The sequence below is a fragment of the Colletes latitarsis genome, chromosome 11 (genome assembly GCF_051014445.1).
Source record: "Colletes latitarsis isolate SP2378_abdomen chromosome 11, iyColLati1, whole genome shotgun sequence".
NCBI classification, from domain to species: Eukaryota; Metazoa; Arthropoda; class Insecta; order Hymenoptera; family Colletidae; genus Colletes; species Colletes latitarsis.
In genome coordinates this window covers 21,799,728-21,820,142 of record NC_135144.1, presented here as the reverse complement: position 1 = coordinate 21,820,142, position 20,415 = coordinate 21,799,728, and the positions used below count along the sequence as shown (strand labels likewise).

Sequence of the window (20,415 nt, the reverse complement as noted above, 5' to 3'; positions counted from 1 at the left end):
ACACCTTCTCGAATTTTTTTCTCGAAAATGGGTAGGATTTCGGGGATATGTCTATTCACCAAAAATGACTGTAATTGACCCCTGCAACTGAAAATATTTTTTTTGGAACGATTTGAAAAATTTTTTTTTCGTCAAAAAATTTAGGCACCCTGTCGATTTTTCTTAAAAATTCGTTTTTGATTTTTAGTAATTTTGTTTGACGTCCTACGAAAATGTTTAATACTTTTTTGTAGGTACCCATGAGCTCTATTTCAGAAAAAAATTTCATTGCAATATATTCACTATTGTAGGAGTTATGGCTGTTTGAATATTGGACCATTTTTATGGGGTTTTTCTCATTTTGCGGGATCAAGGATCAACTTTCTGAATATTTTTATGATTGCTACATATTCTACACTAAAATATGCGGCGTTTGGCTTTTTGAACATTAAAATCGTCCAATCCGTTCAGAAGTTATGATGTTTTAAAGATTCGCATGAAAATTCAGTGAAACATATCGATGGTATGGTCAGACATCATATTTTCGGAAAAGAATTTTTTTCTCGAAAGTGCGTAGGATTTCGGGGGTATGTGTAATGACCAAAAATGAATGTAATTGACTCCCGCAACCGAAAATAATTTTTTCAGAACGATTTCAAATTTTTTTTTTTCGTCGAAAAATTTCACACCTCGAATTTTTTTCTAGAAACTGGGTAGGATTTCGGGGGTATGTCTATTCACCAAAAATGATTGTAATTGACCCCCGCAACCGAAAATAATTTTTTCCAGAACGATTTGAAATTTTTGAATTTAATTGTTAATAACTTTTTAACGAAGCCTCCATCGACAAATTGGTATTCTTGATTTTCGCCTTATTTTGGCCTCTAGAATCTCCCATCAAAATTTTTCCCAGGGGTGGCCGAACACCCTGTATAGTAATAACGTTTTAATAAAAAACGATAGATAGCTATAACTTTTTGGGGGATGCTCAAGAGTGTGACCTTCATAAACTGTGTGAACGTCAAGGTCACATTGAATATACGTATACGCAGATTCTAGTGTAATACTAATAATACATTTTTATTAATAACTTTTTTAAAAAAAAACGAGCGACGACTAAAACCTGAGGATCATTCAGAGGGGTTACCTTGACTCCCCTAAACGTAATGTTTACCTTAACTTTAAATCATAATCCATCGTAACATACGAAATTATAGTTGCTAATGGAAGCGCCGAAAATGGTTTCCAAACGTAAAACAATTTTCGATGGCGCATTCCTGACGAAATACATGACATTTTTAACTATATTTCAGGTCTCGATGGCTCGAGTTACTCTGTCTTGCGACGCATGAATACCTGTACGACCTACATTAGCGTTCGACGCAAGACGAACGGAAATCAAGACGCGCCTGCAAGAAGTGTTAGTTTCCGGAATAACGCGTTCCGTCCCTCGCCTCAATTGCAACAGATTACGTATCTGGAGTCCCACTCGGAGGAACAATTATAAAAATACTGTACGATTAAAGCAAACGTGATTAAATGTCCGTTGAATGTGAGAACAAAAGACAGGATGTAAGATAACTTATGAACAGACAGATAGCTCTGAGAGTGTTCTGATACAATGGCGGCTCGTAGGGAAATCTTGGAAGAAGGAAAAACGAAAGAATTTAAGAATTAAAAGGATACGACTTCGATATTGCAAATTAACTTCTGAATTATTTCTCAAAATTGTTCAATTTATTAAACAAACAAAGGTTCGAAGAATGAAATTATTCAATATGGTTGTGAGAAGTACACTATTGTACGAGATAGAAATATTGGAGTGAAAAGAGAGTTGCATGAAATGAATAGTATCTAGAAATAGATAAAGAAACGCCCGAATAGGAATTGGAAAGGAAAGTTAGAATATAGGGAAATAGTCTGCTGGTCCAGATGCAAAAACGAATAAACAAATGGGATTTGAAGTACAATATTAGACATAAGGATACTAGAATGATAGGATTACCAACGTACTTACGAGATTTGGGGATGAGGGTGAAAAAGAGGTAAGATAATATAGCAAGAGATGTGAAGTAACCTGAGAAGTGGTTAGTACCTAATGGTAGATAATAGGAAAGAAAGTGCAGGATATGTGATCCTGAGGTAAACGTATTGAAGTACTTGACGAAGTAATGCGAGGAGATGAAAGTTGAATGAAAGATTGATGGAAAATGGAGCAGGATGGGAATAGAAGTAAAAAACAAAACTGCAGAAAGCATACAGTGATTAACAATTGAAGAGTAATTTAAGATAGGATAAGATTAGAATAGAATGTCTGTGAAACGTAGAATTAAGAATAAACAACGTGAATCGAAGCATACATTTTGCATAAATATTTTTAAATTTCATTTAGAGCGTGTTTTTACCTAAGGCTTTCTACAAATAGAAATGAAATTGGATGAAACACGACATTCCTGAAATTACGAACTACTTAAATTGAAACGAAAAGATCAATGTTCACTTGTAATCCCCTTCGTTACGGGGGTTATGATTTGTTACGCTTTATATTAAAGTTATTTGTAAGCACTACAGTAATTTTAAAGAAAGTAATCTTTCGTACAAAAGCAAGAATTCATACTGAAAAATGTATTGCATTGCATATTTGTTATACAAATTAACTTGCTTGGTGTATGGTGTAGACATATTAAATACTTTTTGTATTTTACGTTGCGCAATAGTTACGTCTGCGGCCGCGTAAGACATAGAAAAAAAAACTGTCGTGGAAAAAGTTGAATGGTAATTGCATACCATTCAACTTCGCCCTTTACAATTGTTTTCTTCTTACCAGATTTGAAATATAACCCGTCCTAATTGCGTGACGCAACCTGTGTACAACATTATCTACAAATAATGAAAACATAAATGAAATCGAAACATGTAACGCGAATAAAAATTTCGAAACTGGTTAAAATACTAATTATAATTTTTTTATAGTTCAACAGAAGAAAATAAAAGAATTATAATTAACATTCTTTGTTATTACTCTTAGTTTCGAGCGACTATTATTAATATTTACTTTTTATTAACAATTGTGAATACACAATTATTTTTACAAAGTTCAGACATTAAAACACACAATAAAATAATATATACAATTGTTTTATCGTAAGTACTATCCGTGGTTTCCCGTATAATTTTTCATACTAATTTAATATAGCCTGCTAAAAATGTAGATCACAATACGATATCATTTAAAAGCTTTAATCGCTACAACACTTTGGAATTATTTTATCACATAAAAATATTTGCAATATTTAGAATGCAAATGAAAGCATACCTTATATTAACCATTTGCAGTTCTACGTTCATAGAGACTTGACAAATAAGTCGGAGTTAAATTCGACACATTTACGTATCATGGAGAAATTATTTGTTCTTAATGCGATTAACTCTTACACACAGCATACGTAAAAAATCACTCGAAACAAATTATTTTTAAAACATACCGTTATACGCGTCTAATAAAATAAAAGTATGATGTATCGTCAAATGTAATTGGAAGCAAACTTTGTATCTTTTTTTTTATACTATCTACAATATCATCCAATCCAGAAACAAATGCAATTATAACAGTATGTTAAAAAATGTTTATTTTCGGAATATTAAGATTAAATAATTATTCGGTAACGATTGTGCGCCGACCATATCCAAATCATCGCTAATTTAACGATCAATCTTTCTGACTTCATACCCGAACGTGCGTCTAACTGTCGACCGGTTTAATTATTTTATTGGACCTACCAGCTGTCGTTCGAGGATCGCCGGGAAATCCCCCAAACACGTATGTCACTGAAACTTTCCTAATCCAAAACAAACACCCCAGGTAGCGTCGAAGCTACCCTTTCACGAACCAATACATACCTCGCTCTTCGCTTTTCAACTCATCCAAAAAGTAAATTGCTAAGTTCACACAACACATTCACTAAGGTCACCATTTTTTGTAACAAACACAAACAATTTCTTTCAATCGCAAGCATTCGCGAAAACACATGCTCACTCGTTTAGATTTACACTTAACGCAATCACGCCAAAAAATAAAATGCGTGTTTCATTCATTCGCGTAAAACGAAAATTTTCTCCGCCGACATCAAATGTATTTACTATGGGGAAACCCATCTATATCGATGAAAAGTAAAACTGCATGTAACAATAAATACAACAACAATAAACTCTTAGAAACTTTAAAATTCCACTTACAATTATTATCACAACATATAAAATACGTAAGTAAATAAAATAATACTATAATCAGTATTATCAAAAATGCATTATTTGCATAAGATAGATTTTAAAGTTTGCAAAATTTCAAACTTCCGATATGCTATCAAGCCATTGCTATTCGAAAAATTATTGGTTGTAGATACATATTTTATATCTACATAGTTTAAGTCAGGATTGTTTATCAGTGTTTGGAATTCAATGATACCCCCATCTAGAGAACGTAAAAGAGCATGAGGGCCGCAAGTATCCCACTTGTACGTGGAATTTTTGGATAAAATGTAAACGTCGGCATACCCAAGAGCAACGCATAAAATTTTATAACCAGCTCCTGTAGCTTCTATCAATGTAAAACCAGCAATTAACAGTTTAGATTTTATACCAACATCTTCCACTTTACTAATAACAGCTATCATTTTATCATTAGGTTCTTTGTCTATAGAACTCTTTCTAATATCATTCTCTACAAACCCCCAGTAACAATTTCCTTTCCATCTGTTAAATGAATCGGGAAATATATTTAAACATTGATATTTTTAAAGGCAATTTAAATATGCTATTATTCTACTTACATTGACTTCACGTTTTCGTAAAAAGGTTGATTGATCACCCCTAAAACCGGCATGCCTGTGCTCTTCAAATACGCTCCGATTAAGACTGTAACACACCTTAAACCACTCAAGTGCATGCCAGTTGCACCATTCACCTTTTCACCGCCATTTATATAATCTGCTGTTGAATCTACAAAAGTTCCAGGAATTGCTCCTCAGGCATGCTTTATTAAACTACAAAACAAATAAAGGATTTGACAAGTAATCTAGCTAATTCTATGACTCAAGGGATCTCCCTACTGTAAAGGTTTTAAAAATTAATTTTCTTTTTTTTTTTACATCTTTTGGTTAATTGTAATGTAATGTAAAACTTCAAAAAATTTCAGCCTCAAACAGTTTCATAGAAACACAAAGAGTATTACTTAAACATTTCACATTACGATGATATAAAAATTTAGATCAAGCCATGTTATTGCATGCAGTTTACAAAAAGTGTACAGTTCACACAGTGTTAATATTTTTATTCGATAGTAAAATACAGCAATTATAAAATCCAATATTTATTTAATAATCGATTCAAACAAAATTCCCAAAAATCATCTATTTTTTGTACATCTACAGTAAGGAGACCCTTTAAAATAACACTATCAAACTAATATTTTGCCAGAGAAAGAATTTTGAACATAATACAAATCTAGAGAAAACCCAGGAGCAAAAATAAATATTGGTATAAATTGGATAATGAAACAAAAAATTTTGAAACATATCATAGGAACATAACGAAAGGAACAAACCAGTTAATTAAAAATTCTACTTGTAATCGTGTTTAGAACATTGAAACCATTCTGTTAGCAATATAAAAGAAGCACATTTACATACATGGATACATGGACATGCTATAATGGCACAGCATTAAACAGACACATAATCATAATAAAATTACTAATATGTTCCTTACCAATTGGATCTATCCATATTCCAAGATCCGAAATATCAATATCAAAATCCAAAGGTAATTCTGCAACCACAGGAACATCCAAGAATTGGACATCTTTATGAACTTCGGAAGCTAACAACTCTGCAGTGTGGATATCACTGCCCATCACTTTGGCTAATAATCGAGTTGTTTCTTCTATAGTACTGCAAACTTCAACCACTATGGATTCACCCATAGCATTGCTGAATGTGTTATTTTCTTCCCCTTGTACTACCTTTGCCAATTCTGGAAACTAATATTTTACATATCTTTACTTAACCTCGTCTGACCGCGATATATTTTATTTTTCATTTAAAAAAATACATGCTACGCATTTTAACAAAATAACTATCTTTTTGCCATTGATACCCTTGTACTAACATACCTATTGGTAACTAAATATTTTTCGTAGCAAACTTTTACCGTCTAAATAAACCAAAGCATAAAATGGAGGTACAAATAATCCGATACTAGGTTTTGTTGACTTACCTCTATTTCTATGTCGTGTCTAATTGTTTCTTGTATAAGAACATCTGCTAATGTCTTGAAATCTTGGAAGAAGCGTGGATTTTTCTCTTCCTCCGATTTTTCTTGCACGAGCAACTTAAAAAGGGCATCGTTCTGCCTGCAGGCTCTTGCAATATTTGCTGCTTTCTCCGATACTTTCAGAAGTATCGATAACAATCTGCTGCCGTTGTTCATTTTAGTAATTACGTTATTTCAAATTTTAGGAACTATAATGATAGCAAGTCATTAGAAGACTATCCACGTAAAACCGTGACAAAACACGTTTCAAAGAATATATTTTACAGTGGTAAAAGTAACGCTGCGCTGAATTTACAAAAATACTGCTTTGGCGGGAATCCGTATAAGATCTGTTACGTAACTTATACAACAGCTCGGTTGCTTGAAAACGAAACGTGACACTCGATGCGATGATGCGAATGCGTTTTATACGAGTAGGTAGAATATAAAAATGCTAGTTCGTGTATTATAATTAGCGATTGACGTAAGCAGGCGTAGTTCTAATGATTTCTTATCAAATTTAATATCGATATTAAATAGGAACAAAATATTTCGAATAAAGCTATTCCATTACATGAATTTATCTTTTTGTCTTTGTTTTGCTAATCAAATTTTGAACAAAATATATAAAATATATAAAAACGAAAGTCACTGAGCGGCAAATTCGAATCTTAATTCGTATCGCTTTGTCTTAAGCCAAGAAGCAGTATATTTTACGCCACCACAAGTTTATTTTTTAACACACTTGCATTTACTCCATCTATTTCAAAGAGAGAACATAACCTTTCTTTATTCCGCTAGTACAATTAATTGTCATGTACAAAAATCCACGTAATATTAAAAGTGTAGTTATAGCTTATTGGATATTTACTTAAATATATATGAATTACTCTACAAAGGCGTTTCATTGTGTAGTGATTATATTAAGAAAAAGTACCGGTACGAGAATATTATTAAATTTGAAAAAATGTAAGTATTCCTTAATTACGGACGAATAATCCTTGATAAAAGAGACAGAATATAATAATTTTTAATTAAATTTATTATTTAGAACGTGTGTGAATACAATTCAAAATGACTGCAATATTAGGTGCTGGTATGTCAGGCTTGTCAGCCGCATATTATGCACTACAAAATGTAAAAATGACTCCAATAGTGATATTGGAAGCATCGAGTCGCGTGGGTGGTTGGGTACGTTCTTTAAAGCAACCTAACGGAGCAATTTACGAACAAGGCCCACGAACTATTAGACTTGCAGGTGCAAGTGCAAAAAATACATTAGAGTTAGTAGAACAATTAGGATTATCAGACAAAATTATCCCAATCAAAAATATGCATCCTGCAGTTAGAAACCGTTTGATATATTCAAATAATCAGTTGCATTTATTACCTAATACTTTTAAGGGTATTATAAAAAAGAATACACTGTTAAATCGTTCTTTACTTGGTGCTATATGGAAAGATTTAAGAGCATCAAAGGTTCCTCACGATGACGAAAGTGTATACAGTTTTGTAGAAAGAAGATTTGGCCAAGATATAGCAGATAAAATAATTTCCTCTGTAGTTTGTGGAATCTGTGCTGGAGATGCACATAAAATAAGCATAAAATCTTTAATGCAACCTTTGTTTGAAGTTGAACAAAAATATGGCTCTGTAATCAAAGGGCTTGTATTGGACAAACTATCAGAAAATAGAAGGATAGCTAAAGAAGTTGTAAAACATAAATCAATGCCTAAAAATGATAGTCAGATAAATATAAAATCAGACAATACACCAATGAGTTTGAAAGAGAGAGCTCAAAGAGAAATGTGGGCATTATGGGGTATTGAAGGAGGCCTTGAGCAATTGCCACTTGCATTAGCTGAAAATATAACTAAACACGGAGTAAATATTAAAATCGGACATAAATGCGAGCAGCTTAAAATTCATAAAGATCGTATAGAATTAACCGCAAATGGGGAAGTTAAAGAATATTCTCACATAATTTCAAGCTTGCCTGCAAAAAATTTAGCTGATCTTCTACAAGACCAGCATTCAGAATTATCTAATGAATTGAGAAGTATACCTACTGTAACTGTTGGTATAGTTAATCTCGAATTTTCTGAAGATATTTTAAACATAGATGCATTTGGAGTACTTATCCCACCGAAAGAAGAACTCCCAATTCTAGGGGTGATATTTGATTCATGTGTTTTTCCTCAAAAATCCAACACAACAGTATGTATAACTACAGATTTTTAATATTTAAGTACAACGAAATGTAGAGAAAATCTGAATGACTTTTTTCAAAATTTTTTATTTTATTATCTTTTAACATTCATTTGCACTCCTGGGTTTCCTTCAGACATATATTACACAATAATTTTATCGTGTTCCGAGCGAGAGAATATCGCGACCCGACACAATGTATTACAGAGGGATGAATTGTTGGCTAGGCACCTAGGGATCTCTCTATAGTACACGACGGTCTATAAACATAATGCCAGTAAAAAAGATGCAAATTTCCCTGAATACAAAATTACTGAATTTAAATTTTCAACATTTCCTATAAATATTGTCGCATTTTCACTTACTCCTATTCAGACAATATTAAAATGACCTTACTTAGCACTTTTCCATTTAGCGCTCTAAATTATAAGAACGAATCTTGCGGCTTTACTGTATTTACTTACGAATATATTATGGACTAGAAGAGCTTCTTAATATTGAACATTTATCGTTTTTAAACTCCAGGTACTAACAGTAATGATGGGAGGGGCATGGTTTGAGAAATACTTTGGTAACTGCTCATCTGAAGAGCATTTGTTGACTGTAGCAGTCGATCAAGTGAAAGAAATCTTACATATTGAGGAAGATCCCAAGGCATTCAATGTTTCCATTCTGAAGGACTGTATTCCGCAGCACATAGTAGGTCACATGCAACGCTTAACCCGCATCCACAATTATATCTCCATGCACAAAATTCCTCTAGGGTTGTGTGGCTCTTCATACCAAGGAGTAGGATTGAATGATGTTATTCTGTCAGCAAAACAAGCTGTTTCTGATATCAATTCGCACAGACTGTAATTTAATAAAATTCAAATGCAGTTTAGCCAGGCAAACGTTGCAATGCTGTCCTCTATGACTCAAAAAGTGAAAATAAAACACACACGCGCGCACACACATACAAGAGCAGTGTTACAGCTATGAAATAAAAATAATCCTTAAAATATAATTTAAATGTAAAACGTGCATTATACAATTCATATGCTGCATAATACACAATTTAAACAGTAAACAAGAAAATAATGAGGACAATAATAATTATGGAAAGAAATATAATAATTGGCGACGTAATAAATCTGTAAATGTCATTTTATGTATATAAATGTAAAAAATAATTATACTAAATTAAAAGATTGGTGTACCTAATACTACCATCTGGAATATTTTTTCATGTGCCTACAAAGATCCATTGATGACAATAAGCTTTGCATGCTGTGCATAGATCAGTTTTCCAGTACTGTCCAAAATATATTGAGGTATAAGCAACAAACTTTGAATATCGTTTTGTGTTCCTATGTAACACAGAAACGAATGAACCTTGGAAAACAATTTACATTTTTATATACTTCTTTCACTTTGGTCTCTATAATGTAATAAATTTAGGAAATATGCATTGTATTCGTACGGAATATAGCATCATTGTACTCAGCTCGAGTTATTTTCTAATCGTAATTTAAAGAAAAAAACATTTCTCTCAGAAATTTTATTTATATTATAGAAGAATACAGTAAGCTACTGTAAGTATAAAATTATCGATTACATATAACTAATTAAGTACTGATAAATAAAATATATATATTTATATGAAACTAATAAAAATGGGATATCATCTATGTGATATCTCCATATATACCTTTTTTTTTGTGAAAACAAAATAATTTAGTAAACTTAATTACACTCTTTCGTATTTTTCTAAATTACTATAGATAAGCAAGCAGGAAGTACTGTAGGGATGCATTATACAAGCACATAGCATTCCGTATTTGTAAATAAATCATAATTAATTGTGCAACTACTACAACGCAATATTTATTTTTAATAGTAGTATTGCACAATTCCAATAAAACAGTTCAAAACATTAAATAGTTTACTTCTGTTTAAATAAATTCTATTTGAACTTTCTTGAAATTCTGAAAACATTCTTGCTCCTCGAAAAGAAAGTTTAGCAAGAAGATGTGTAGAGCATTGAAGAGATGTAAATTTCTTATTAAATAAAAAAGTTCAAGTAGATTCAAGTAAAATAAAAATAGTTTACCATACACTTTAGATATTGACAGAGTATCAAAACAAGTTTACTGACTAACGGTACCTGCATATTTAACTTCGTCAAATGCTTTTCTAGCTTTCTTTAATTCTTCATTCATGGTTAAGAGATCCTTTACTCTTGCATATTTTCTTGGATCTTTTTTAACTATAAAATAAAATATTCATCAAATATTATATCATTTAAAATTCATGTTATTAAGTTTAAAATGTAGACTATGAAAAATGTAACAAATATAAAAGCAAAAGTATGAAATGGTTTTATATTTAATAGGATGAGTAGTACCTAAAAATACAATATCTTCTACTTGAACACGTCCAGTACGTCCAATTTCCATAGCCCTGTGTGTCATTTCAGTAATGAACTCAATAACAAGATCTTCTAATAAATCTACACTTTCTGTATAAGGATTCTGATCATCTCCAAAACCATACATCATGCAGCGCAATTCCTTCGAGAATAAACGCTTTCTACCCCCGGGTAAAGTTCCGCCAATTGGAATTTCAGCTTCCTCATCTTCGAACTGTGAGTTTTTAATTATTCTTTATAATTTTCATGTATAACATTTGCTTTATTAAAAAAATTAAAGATACATATGAATTTCAGATAAGATTAGTCGTAAATATATTTTAAATAAGTAACAATTGAGGTTATGTACCTCGTTAATTTATATAGGAAATGGCGTTAGACTGCAATTCATTAAAAATTTAATATTTACAAAAAGTACCTGTTCGAAACCCTCTTCTGCAGCCATAATTAACACAAATTTCCAAATTTCTTGGAAATTTTAGATATAGAGCCAAATACAAAATAAAACAAACTACCGAACGAAATCAGTTGAAATCAATCTCCGATCGTTACAGTTGCTTGAGGTTTCTATCGTGTTCTAGAAAATAATGATCGAAACTAAAGAATATAGAGATATATATGAAAAATGATGAGAATGTTTGAATTTAGTGGAATGCTGTTGAAATATTGAAGAATCATGTCGTCGGTAATCTCTGGGAAAACAACTTGGAAAGAAACTAATCGGTTGAATAAAGAACAACGAAAAAAGTGGCGGGAAGAGAGGTTAGCGAAAAAGTTGAAGAAAGAAAACGAGGGAAAGGAAGTGGCAAAACCCATCGAAGAAGAACATTCTGAGGAGAAAGATATTTCAACCGTGAGTATCGCGGTTCCTGGATCGATTTTGGATAATGCACAGTCCCCGGAGTTGCGAACGTATTTGGCGGGACAGATCGCACGTGCAGCATGCATTTATAAAGTAGATGAAATCGTGGTTTTTGACGACAAAGGAGAAGTAACTGAGAGTGAAAAGAAGAAAATAAAAAGAGACGAAGTGTTAGGCGAAGGAAGAATTGGTTGTCTGCAGTTAGCTAGAATATTGCAATATCTCGAGTGCCCGCAATATTTACGAAAATATTTTTTTCCGATTCATAATGATTTACAATACGCTGGACTATTAAATCCTTTAGATGCCCCGCATCATTTACGTCAACAGGATGTATCCCTATATCGCGAAGGAGTAATTACAAATAAGCCAGTTAAAACCGGCAAAGGTTCCTTCGTTAATGTGGGATTATTAAATGATGTTCGCGTAGACAAAGTATTAACTGTGGGACTGAGAGTTACTGTGAAAATACCTCAAGATCAGTCAAATCCAAAAAAGTTAAAAGGTTCCATTGTATCACCTGACATTCCTAAATTAGAGGCTGGTTTATATTGGGGTTACACAGTGAGGTTAGCTAATAGTCTCACAGAAGCATTAACACAGTGTCCTTACAAGGATGGATATGACTTGACAATTGGAACTTCTGATAAAGGAACATCTATTGATGACATAGAACCAGGAACTATGGAATATCATCATGCTCTAATAGTGTTTGGTGGATTGTGTGGATTGGAGGCTGCAGTAGATGTTGATCCTAATTTGGATGTAGATGATCCATCCATGGTGTTTCATAAGTATTTGAATACCTGCCCTCAGCAAGGATCAAGAACTATAAGAACAGAAGAAGCTATACTGATTAGTTTAGCAGAATTAAGAATGAAATCAGCCCCTAAAATTCCTCCATTGTCGAATCATCAATTTAACAGTTCCATAAATAATTGAACTATCAGTGAGTACAACATTAACAAATGTAAATAATGATGCAGAAAGACTAAAGTGGGTGCTAAAAATATTGGTCACTTAAAGCCATTAAGTAGCCTCAAACTAAGGTTTTTCAATAGTATATCTGAAAGTGCCTGCTTATGTATTTGAATGCAATTGTGATTTGTAGTAATATCATTAAAGAGGAGGTAATTTGTAACATTGGTCAGTTAGGTGAGTGGTCTTGTGTAGCCAATTTATTTAATGCTCATTTTAGAAAATTCTACTCATATATTTTTCTTTTTTTTTTGTAAACATTGTATACAAAGTTACAAAATATTCCTGAAATTCATAATACATACACAACTGATTTGACATTTTATACAAGTTATTTTCTTTCCTACTTTCAGCTACTTTGTAGCGCACAATTTACTTTATCTCTTAATGTTTTTATAACTTTTGCTTGGTCAGAAGAACCTATGACTGCTGTTCCAGAAACAATCATATTTGCACCAGCCTAAAAAAGAAACACATCATTTATAGTAAATTTTAGATTCCTTTTGTATAATTAATTTATTACACATACTTTTGCACATGTATCAATTGTAGCTGGTCCAACACCACCATCTACTTCTATATCTAGCGTAGGATAGTTTTGTCTTAACCATGTTACTTTTTCCATCATTGATTCCATGAACTTTTGCCCACCAAATCCTGGTTCTACTGTCATAACTAATACCATATCTGCTAGATCAACATAATCTGCAACTACATTCACTGGTGTACCAGGTTTAAGTGCTACCCCAACCTGTTGTTTAAAAAAAATACAATTTGTTAATGATTGAACCTTGGAATAGTATATTACATACATACCATCATCCCTGCTTCTTTTACTTTTCTACAAAGTAGTGGGACATCCTTTACAGGTTCAACGTGAAATGTATATTGATTAACACCAGCATCAGCCATAGGTTCTATCCACTAAGATAAAGAAAAGATACGATAGGTTTTTTTTTTTTACACATAAAATAGGGTAATAAGGTATACCTGTTCTGGTTTAGAAACCATCATGTGTGTTTCAAGAAAGGCATCTTTTACTTTGCTGCGAAGACATTTTACTAACGGGTGACCAAATGTAAGGTTAGGTACGAAATGTCCATCCATAACATCTAAATGCAAATAATCGGCCCCATTGTTAAGTAATTGTTGCGATTCATCCGAAAGTTGTGCCAAATCGGCGTTCAAAATGGAAGGTCCAATTTTTGCTGTTAACTTTTTCCCCATTTTTAACAAAATAGGTATCGCGAGCACGCGTTTCTAACGGCGATAAAGCACTATCGAATGGCCTGATGATCTTGGTTTCAAGGTCAGATTTATGTCACACCACTATGTTGAATACGAAATTCAGAATATTAATACTTACAAAACTCGTTTATTATAAAATGAAATAAACAAAAAATTATATGGAGGGAGATGGATAAGTACATCACAGATTTACGAACGCTGTACGAAAAGAAATACATTTATTTATACAAAAAAAATATAGCATTTCACAGTAGCCGCTAGATTATGGTAGTCTTAAAGAAATGACAGACTAAAATACTCAAGATATGTAACTAATAATAATTAATACTAATGAATAATAAGCGAAATAATAATCGAAGTCAGAACAGCGACGTGTTTTTTTTTTTTCACCGGGTCATTGATGGTTTAACAACTAGTCTTAATATTAAACAAAGTAACTTTCAGTTTTATCTGCCTTTACGATCGGCGTCCACTGTACACGAATAATAAATAAATAATTCGTTAAAACTATACGATACCTTATTCAAGAGGCATTAAAAAATATATAGTACTTAAATATTGAAATAGTCTGACATCGCTATTTCCACTAAATCAGTAGTATAAACAAATATAAAATTCTTTGGTACGCAAAAATGGTGTATAAAATTTTAAGTAAGATAGTAGTTACATTTCGTTAATAATAATTAAATAAGCGTTGCTAATTCTCGAACGCATTGTCGAGTTGTCAGTACTAACATATAATTCTATTATATAGAATTATATACAGTGCTTATACTAACACAATACCGTTTGACGTTAACGAACACCGAAACTTAGCATATTTTATCCAGTTGGTCTCGTACGTTGTACATCGAAAAAGTGAGCGATCGAAGCAATCGAGACTTTTTCTTTAATGACTCTTCAATTAACTCTGCGGTCCACCTCCGTTTCAGGCTATAAAAAAAAGAAACAGATTTACATAACGCGTTACGTTTATATGTTAATAGGGTACGTAAACGTAAGAACATACGCGTAATGGATAAAGGAATGTGCTGACGACTTGCTGGCGATGTCCGGACTTTGCTTGACAAGTGTAACCACCCATGTCTTCCCACAATAGGTCTTCTATCAGCAGATCACCGCTATCCAATACTCTGTGCCGTAGATTCGTCGACATAGTTAACGGTACATTGTAGTTGTCCACCCAAGAAATTTCTGGTGCTGGTTTGCCACTCGCCCTGCACGGTAGTACGATAGTTGCTCCTATGTTAGCCACTCGCGTAGGAGAGTACAGCGTAATTGTCGGATCGCTTTCAGAGCTGCAATTGCTGTTGCCACTTTCTTCACCTGTGACAAATAAATTTGTTAGAACTTAACAACATTAATTGTAAAGAATCAAGTATTGCAATCCAATTTTCTGAATAACGAAACAGCAATGTTACACGAGCAAAAAGAAGTTTTTCTAAAAAATCAATCTTACTGAAATACACAGGACATAGAAGTTATATGAGGAATAACTCTCACGTGAAATATAATTATACTAATGCAGATTCAGACAATTGCCAATGCCCACAGTTAATTGTTAATTGTATTCCACTTACTGTTAACAAGCAGCACTGTAGGAGTGGATACCTTCACTTCTCTTGCCGAAACTGACGCACAGTAGATCAAACCAGCATCATCCGGTGTAACACATTCTATCACAAGCTTTGAATTAATTCTGGCCAGTCCTTTCCACTCCTCTGTTGGATCATACAAAGAGTGTGTGTTGGCTGTAACGTATTCAACAAGCTAAAACAAAATGAACATAATTAATATCTTCTAAATGTAGTACAGTCAAACAATGCCTGATCATAATATTCACCTGTGCATTGCTGCCACTACCTGTGAACCACAGAATTTCTGGTGGTGGGCTGCCGCTAGCTTTGCATTCTAATTCCACTCTGCTCCTGTAACAGAGGAAAATAGATAATTCGGTACGGTTATTTTTATTTCATATCAATTTCTCTTTTTTGCTCTAACATTTGATATTTACCCCACGGTTGCCTCTATGCCATTCACAGGATTTTGATTGATTTTGGTCCATGGTTCCACTGGCTAAAACAGAGATTCAAATATAAATCATTTTAACCTATCACTATTTTATTTATGGAACATTCAGAAAATTTAAAATTCATTTGAGGTTTTAGTAATTTTCATGTAATTTGCATTTGGAAATTAAATAATTTTGATCGAAGTCGAATTTTTGACGAACTTGTACAAATACGTCTTCTTCGAAGCGAGACGTCCCATTATTTAATTAAAATGATACGAAGCGTCGCAATGTGATTCGTAATAGTTTGACGCGCATAATGTTCTTCAAATATTAAGGATTTGCAGAAGATATGATTTGTAAATTATGGGTTACCGAAGATTTTACAAAACAGAGTAATTATTTTTGTTAAGGCTATCGAAGTGTATTCATTTCGCGAGGAACTTGGGAATACATGTTAGCTTTCCGTGTTACCTTCGAATCGGCCGATCGTGATCCGTATTCTGTTAACGGTGTTAAGAAATTAGATCTGTGTTCTACTGTTTGTCTTCCTATGCTCCTACGTTCAGCAGCACGTTCGACGGCATGCCGCGGCAGGAACGAGAAGAGTTGTCCCGAAACCGTGTACGATACGGTAATAACGTAAACGAGATTTAACAGCGCCGAATACGATTGCATCTGAAAACAGACATGAAATTGTAAATCAGAGAAAGGATTCGATTAGATCGTGTAAATAGAGGTATCGAGCGATGGTATTAATAAAAGAACATAAACGAAAAGGTTTAATGGTTGTGAAAGGACGTTGTGTAATGATTGAATCAGAATGAAGATGACGGACTAACGTCACGTTCTTTTCGCAGAAATTGGACCGATTGAATATAACAATGCGGATTTAATTGTCGAGTTAGGTGCGCGCGATTTATAATATCGATTCATTCGACCTTCCTCGAGGATACGAATAAACACAATTGGCAACAATGAAATTAAACTCTTGAGAACGCGACGATAATTAAATATCTACAGTAATAACGAACAACATACATTTTATTATTTCTCTTTCGAGTGCGACTGTTATCGGGAATGTGTTACGAGTTAATTTCGTTTAACAATTGCCGATAATGCGGCAATAATATTACGATTATCGGTGGTGTTCTTGTTTTGACACGTTCCTATGCGATTTTATGTATTTTATTGGCCGGCGCGGGCTACGGTCGATCTCGTATTCGAACACGCCTTTCGAAGATCTTTTTTTTTTCCCAGAATTAATTAAATTCGGGTTTCGTAAGTCGGGGAATGCCCCTCGAACGGACGTGATTCGTGTCGAAACAATTTGAATTGCCGTGTGCCTGGATGGGACGTCGGTCGCATGGCCTGCTCGTTAAAGTGAGCATCGAAATCACCAAATTAGAGATTTTCTTATCTATTGCGTTATCGTAATACAAAATGCCACGATACCTTCGTCGCGTGAATGCAACGATGGTACACGTTCGACGGCGAGCACGCCAGGAATGTGTCATTTTCGAGCGTCTGCGCTTTCAATTTAATCGGTATGTCACGATTTCGTTTTTTTTTTTTTTTCCTTCTTTTTCGTCTCGACACGTTCGATCGAGAATTTCTAACGTAAACATCGCGGCGATCGTACGACGCGCGACGTGTTTCCCGGACGAGGATTTCTCGTATCGCGAACGTACTTTAAAGCATTGTGTGTCGTTTTATTTTCGACATTTGTTCGGTTCTCCCCTTTCTTTACGCCTCGCGAAAGGAAGGAAGGAAGGTCACGTGCGCGGTTTAACGGAGATTAAGTAACTCGGCCGTTAACGAGGCAAGATGTTTGGAAACGAATTCGCTTGAGCGTTAATGAAACACATGTGGTGCAAAAAATAAGGGAGAATCGGGCGACGATACCGCGGAGGAGTGTGCGTGTATCATTTTTTTGCTGCAAATACGCCTGCAGCGACTCGAGGCAAGTTAAAAGTGACTTAAACATCCAAGATATTGGACGAGCTTATCTTTTCATAATGAGACGAGCGAGGTTTTCGATGGCTTCAATGAAGTCCAGTGAAATGTTTATATTTAACCGCCAATTACGGTAAGGATAGTTTCTTAACGTGCGTATAATAAGTTGTGTAAGCATAAGTAATCGCGGTTATTATATAAATCAAGCCAAGAAGGGAGAGTCGTACAATGTTATCCGAAACAATTTTAATGTAATTGCAAACCGTGTCGTAAAGAAAATAGTCGTTTAATCAGTATTGTATTACCCGCTTATATTTGAAAAATTGCTGTTTTCTTTAAACGTAAAATTACGAGAATATTCCTCGGAAGTTAGAATTCTATTTTCCAATCTCCAGTATTCGAGTATTTTAGGAACGTTCAAAAATTGTAATTTTCTATTTTATTAACGTTAATTAATGTATGAAAAATATTTTCGTTCGAGCTTCTTTAGGATGTATAAAAGTATCGTATTCGTCGCATTAGCGAATTCTAAAAATAAATTTGTAAGTGAAATTTGACGGTTCCAATTAGAAGTATGCTCTTTTTGCCAGTAATTAGAGACTAACGTAAAATAATAACGAAGAGCGTTTAAAGCGTAGTAATACGACTCGATTCTTTCGTGTTAACGGCATTCCAGAATTAGGAGAATGAATATCCCCCAGGACAGGAAATTGATAAAAATGGATTGCAATTCACTCGTTAAAATATTTGTGCTAAAGATAGAATGGAGTTCTCTTTACATTACCTACTTTCGAACCAGTTAAAACAATATAAAAACTTAATATTCTTACGCTACTGGGCCTGCTATTTTTAAAGCCGTATCTATATTGCGTTATACAAAACTTCATGTTCGTCATTGCTGTATGATGTTATAAAATCAATTTTACACGTGGTCTGGCGCAAAATATTGTACGAATGATCGTCCGTGTACGTTCGTTAAATAAGTATTTAAGCCACCTTACCTTTCTATCTTTAAATCACGACGGATAATTATCACACGTAGATAAAGCTCGCAAAAATATCAATCCTGGTACCGCTGTGAGATATAACTTTCGATAAAGATACTCGCGCCGGAGATGCTTTCTAGGAGCGCACATCACGGGAGGAGGTTTCGAACCGAATGATGCAACTTCTTATACAATCTTCGCATCTTCCCTACGATCTCGCGCCCTCTTTCCTCAAAGCCCTTTAACAGTATCTTAATCTAGAGGTGATATCACGGGTACCATAAACCGCGATAAGAAAATATGCAGTGTCGCACGGAAAATACCAAAAGGACGAAAATTTCAACTCTTTTTTTTTTTTATTTCCATTTTTTTTTTAACAATTTTTTTTTTCTCTCAGAAAAATTAATTCTTTAGACGAAGTTTTTCACCACGAGAGTTTCATTTTTTTTTGTTTTGTTTATGGCACGTGAAAGAGGCGAGAAAAAAAAAATTATCGATCGATCCCCGTTAAAAGCTGAACTTACCATTTCTTTCTCGTACTTTTCACTCGTACGTGGAAACGAGAACTGGCGGTTCACTATTAATCGTCAGTTTGACAGCGGCGAACAAAAATACTGACTGAGCGTCGTGGTACAGTTATTGACACGTTTATATATTTCGAATGTAGCGACGGGCGCCCTCGCTTATCCCCGATTGGACGACATATCGAGGAGTAGGGCAATAAAAACCACACCAAACAATTGAATTCATTATACGCGCGTCTCGTTTGCGCACACGTAACAGTCGTACCCAATTTACTTCCACCCTCATCTATGCCCATCGATTTTTACTTCGAAAAGGCTGCCACGATAATTAGTTTTATTGAAACTGATCACACCAGGAAGGAGACGGCCGCAATTACCCCCAACGAACATCTTCTCGGTCGGATCAAACGATATTCGACTGCCCAAACTTCTCTACGGTATACCCTCAATTTGTTAGGGTGTATTTGACGTTCGAAACGCCGGGGACCAGCGAGAAGCAATTGCGCGATACAAAATTAATTGGTAGTACATTACAAACAAATCCAATTTGTTCAGTGGCGAGTAACATTGATGATTTATCGCCGTCAGGCCTGGCGTTTCGGGCGCAGTTTCTTTACGAACCCTTTCCAAGGTCATCAAATTTTTGTTCGAGCTCGTAGACACCAACTTGCAAACCTATCTTCTCAAATGTTAACTCTCTGCACGTTATAAAGTACAATGTTGGTAACGAAGAACTTTTTACAGTGTCTATAATTTTATAGTATACATTTAAGTTACATATTTCAATATCTTTAATAGCAGTAAGATTATAATATTGACGTAAATTCTAGGCCCAGGTTCAGATTAAAGTCTTTGAGTCCCGAGATTGAAGAATGATTGATTAAAGGTCTTCTTGATAAGAAATGTAGGGGATGTCAAGATTTATAGATTATTTTTAAATGAGA

At 34.0% G+C, this 20,415-nt stretch overlaps 8 protein-coding genes across 10 annotated transcripts in view; 4 read left to right on the top strand and 4 right to left on the bottom strand.

Annotated features, from left to right (window-relative positions):
* LOC143347346 (RYamide receptor) overlaps positions 1-1,822 on the top strand; it is a 40,255-nt gene extending 38,433 nt beyond the window's left edge. The window contains exon 7 of the mRNA XM_076776404.1: positions 1,293-1,822. Coding sequence (XP_076632519.1) covers positions 1,293-1,486 — 194 coding nt within the window. The 3' untranslated portion in view covers positions 1,487-1,822. The remainder of the gene's footprint in view (positions 1-1,292) is intronic.
* Positions 1,823-3,641: 1,819 nt separating this feature from the next.
* Positions 3,642-6,706, bottom strand: Ipp (inositol polyphosphate 1-phosphatase). Its single transcript, XM_076776400.1, has 4 exons — positions 6,253-6,706; positions 5,746-6,016; positions 4,809-4,977; positions 3,642-4,731 (listed from the first exon to the last, which is right to left on the bottom strand). The coding sequence occupies exons 1-4, from the start codon at positions 6,463-6,465 to the stop codon at positions 4,287-4,289; spliced, it is 1,098 nt and encodes a 365-aa protein (XP_076632515.1). The 5' UTR covers positions 6,466-6,706; the 3' UTR covers positions 3,642-4,286.
* Positions 6,707-6,750: 44 nt separating this feature from the next.
* Positions 6,751-9,354, top strand: Ppox (protoporphyrinogen oxidase). Its single transcript, XM_076776397.1, has 3 exons — positions 6,751-7,257; positions 7,340-8,505; positions 9,022-9,354. The coding sequence occupies exons 2-3, from the start codon at positions 7,363-7,365 to the stop codon at positions 9,352-9,354; spliced, it is 1,476 nt and encodes a 491-aa protein (XP_076632512.1). The 5' UTR covers positions 6,751-7,257; positions 7,340-7,362.
* On the bottom strand, positions 8,569-11,466 carry Taf13 (TATA-box binding protein associated factor 13). Of its 2 annotated transcripts, XM_076776411.1 has the most exons (4): positions 11,325-11,466; positions 10,883-11,120; positions 10,643-10,744; positions 8,569-9,306 (listed from the first exon to the last, which is right to left on the bottom strand). In XM_076776411.1, exons 1-4 carry the CDS (start codon positions 11,349-11,351, stop codon positions 9,302-9,304), a joined length of 372 nt encoding a protein of 123 aa, XP_076632526.1. In that variant the 5' UTR covers positions 11,352-11,466; the 3' UTR covers positions 8,569-9,301. The 2 variants fall into 2 exon arrangements, with proteins under 2 accessions (XP_076632526.1, XP_076632525.1); XM_076776410.1 differs by having other exon boundaries at positions 8,569-10,744.
* Kar (monocarboxylate transporter 10-like protein kar) overlaps positions 11,085-20,415 on the top strand; it is a 56,032-nt gene continuing 46,701 nt past the window's right edge. The window contains exon 1 of the mRNA XM_076776395.1: positions 11,085-11,122. The gene's annotated coding sequence lies outside the window, so the exon portion shown is untranslated. The remainder of the gene's footprint in view (positions 11,123-20,415) is intronic.
* On the top strand, positions 11,583-15,121 carry LOC143347343 (28S rRNA (uridine-N(3))-methyltransferase). The gene is made up of 2 exons (XM_076776399.1): positions 11,583-12,717; positions 14,981-15,121. Exon 1 carries the CDS (start codon positions 11,583-11,585, stop codon positions 12,708-12,710), a length of 1,128 nt encoding a protein of 375 aa, XP_076632514.1. The 3' UTR covers positions 12,711-12,717; positions 14,981-15,121.
* On the bottom strand, positions 12,961-14,133 carry Rpe (ribulose-phosphate 3-epimerase). Its single transcript, XM_076776405.1, has 4 exons — positions 13,737-14,133; positions 13,563-13,670; positions 13,276-13,497; positions 12,961-13,206 (listed from the first exon to the last, which is right to left on the bottom strand). The coding sequence occupies exons 1-4, from the start codon at positions 13,971-13,973 to the stop codon at positions 13,096-13,098; spliced, it is 678 nt and encodes a 225-aa protein (XP_076632520.1). The 5' UTR covers positions 13,974-14,133; the 3' UTR covers positions 12,961-13,095.
* Positions 14,196-19,589, bottom strand: Impl2 (Ecdysone-inducible gene L2). 2 transcript variants are annotated; one of them, XM_076776402.1, is made up of 7 exons: positions 19,472-19,589; positions 16,480-16,683; positions 16,009-16,070; positions 15,838-15,922; positions 15,575-15,764; positions 15,004-15,320; positions 14,196-14,927 (listed from the first exon to the last, which is right to left on the bottom strand). In XM_076776402.1, the coding sequence occupies exons 1-7, from the start codon at positions 19,472-19,474 to the stop codon at positions 14,895-14,897; spliced, it is 894 nt and encodes a 297-aa protein (XP_076632517.1). In that variant the 5' UTR covers positions 19,475-19,589; the 3' UTR covers positions 14,196-14,894. The 2 variants fall into 2 exon arrangements, with proteins under 2 accessions (XP_076632517.1, XP_076632518.1); XM_076776403.1 differs by lacking the exon at positions 19,472-19,589 and adding an exon at positions 18,963-19,282.

What these genes read in the sequence shown, in the direction of transcription:
- Ipp (XM_076776400.1), bottom strand. Translation starts at nt 6,465, where the DNA reads ATGAACAACGGCAGCAGATTGTTATCGATACTTCTGAAAGTATCGGAG. An exon ending in GACACGACATAGAAATAGAG is followed by an intron (nt 6,017 to 6,252) that starts GTAAGTCAACAA and finishes GTAAAATATTAG; the next exon opens with TTTCCAGAATTGGCAAAGGT. An exon ending in TACGAAAACGTGAAGTCAAT is followed by an intron (nt 4,732 to 4,808) that starts GTAAGTAGAATA and finishes TTCATTTAACAG; the next exon opens with ATGGAAAGGAAATTGTTACT.
- Ppox (XM_076776397.1), top strand. Translation starts at nt 7,363, where the DNA reads ATGACTGCAATATTAGGTGCTGGTATGTCAGGCTTGTCAGCCGCATAT. An exon ending in CTCAAAAATCCAACACAACA is followed by an intron (nt 8,506 to 9,021) that starts GTATGTATAACT and finishes TTTAAACTCCAG; the next exon opens with GTACTAACAGTAATGATGGG.
- Taf13 (XM_076776410.1), bottom strand. Translation starts at nt 11,351, where the DNA reads ATGGCTGCAGAAGAGGGTTTCGAACAG. An exon ending in CAGAAGAGGGTTTCGAACAG is followed by an intron (nt 11,121 to 11,324) that starts GTACTTTTTGTA and finishes AAAAACTCACAG; the next exon opens with TTCGAAGATGAGGAAGCTGA. An exon ending in AGAAGATATTGTATTTTTAG is followed by an intron (nt 10,745 to 10,882) that starts GTACTACTCATC and finishes TTTATTTTATAG; the next exon opens with TTAAAAAAGATCCAAGAAAA.
- LOC143347343 (XM_076776399.1), top strand. Translation starts at nt 11,583, where the DNA reads ATGTCGTCGGTAATCTCTGGGAAAACAACTTGGAAAGAAACTAATCGG.
- Rpe (XM_076776405.1), bottom strand. Translation starts at nt 13,973, where the DNA reads ATGGGGAAAAAGTTAACAGCAAAAATTGGACCTTCCATTTTGAACGCC. An exon ending in TGGTTTCTAAACCAGAACAG is followed by an intron (nt 13,671 to 13,736) that starts GTATACCTTATT and finishes TCTTTATCTTAG; the next exon opens with TGGATAGAACCTATGGCTGA. An exon ending in TAAAAGAAGCAGGGATGATG is followed by an intron (nt 13,498 to 13,562) that starts GTATGTATGTAA and finishes TTTAAACAACAG; the next exon opens with GTTGGGGTAGCACTTAAACC.
- Impl2 (XM_076776402.1), bottom strand. An exon ending in GTAGTGGCAGCAATGCACAG is followed by an intron (nt 15,765 to 15,837) that starts GTGAATATTATG and finishes ATTTTGTTTTAG; the next exon opens with CTTGTTGAATACGTTACAGC. An exon ending in TACAGTGCTGCTTGTTAACA is followed by an intron (nt 15,321 to 15,574) that starts GTAAGTGGAATA and finishes TATTTGTCACAG; the next exon opens with GTGAAGAAAGTGGCAACAGC.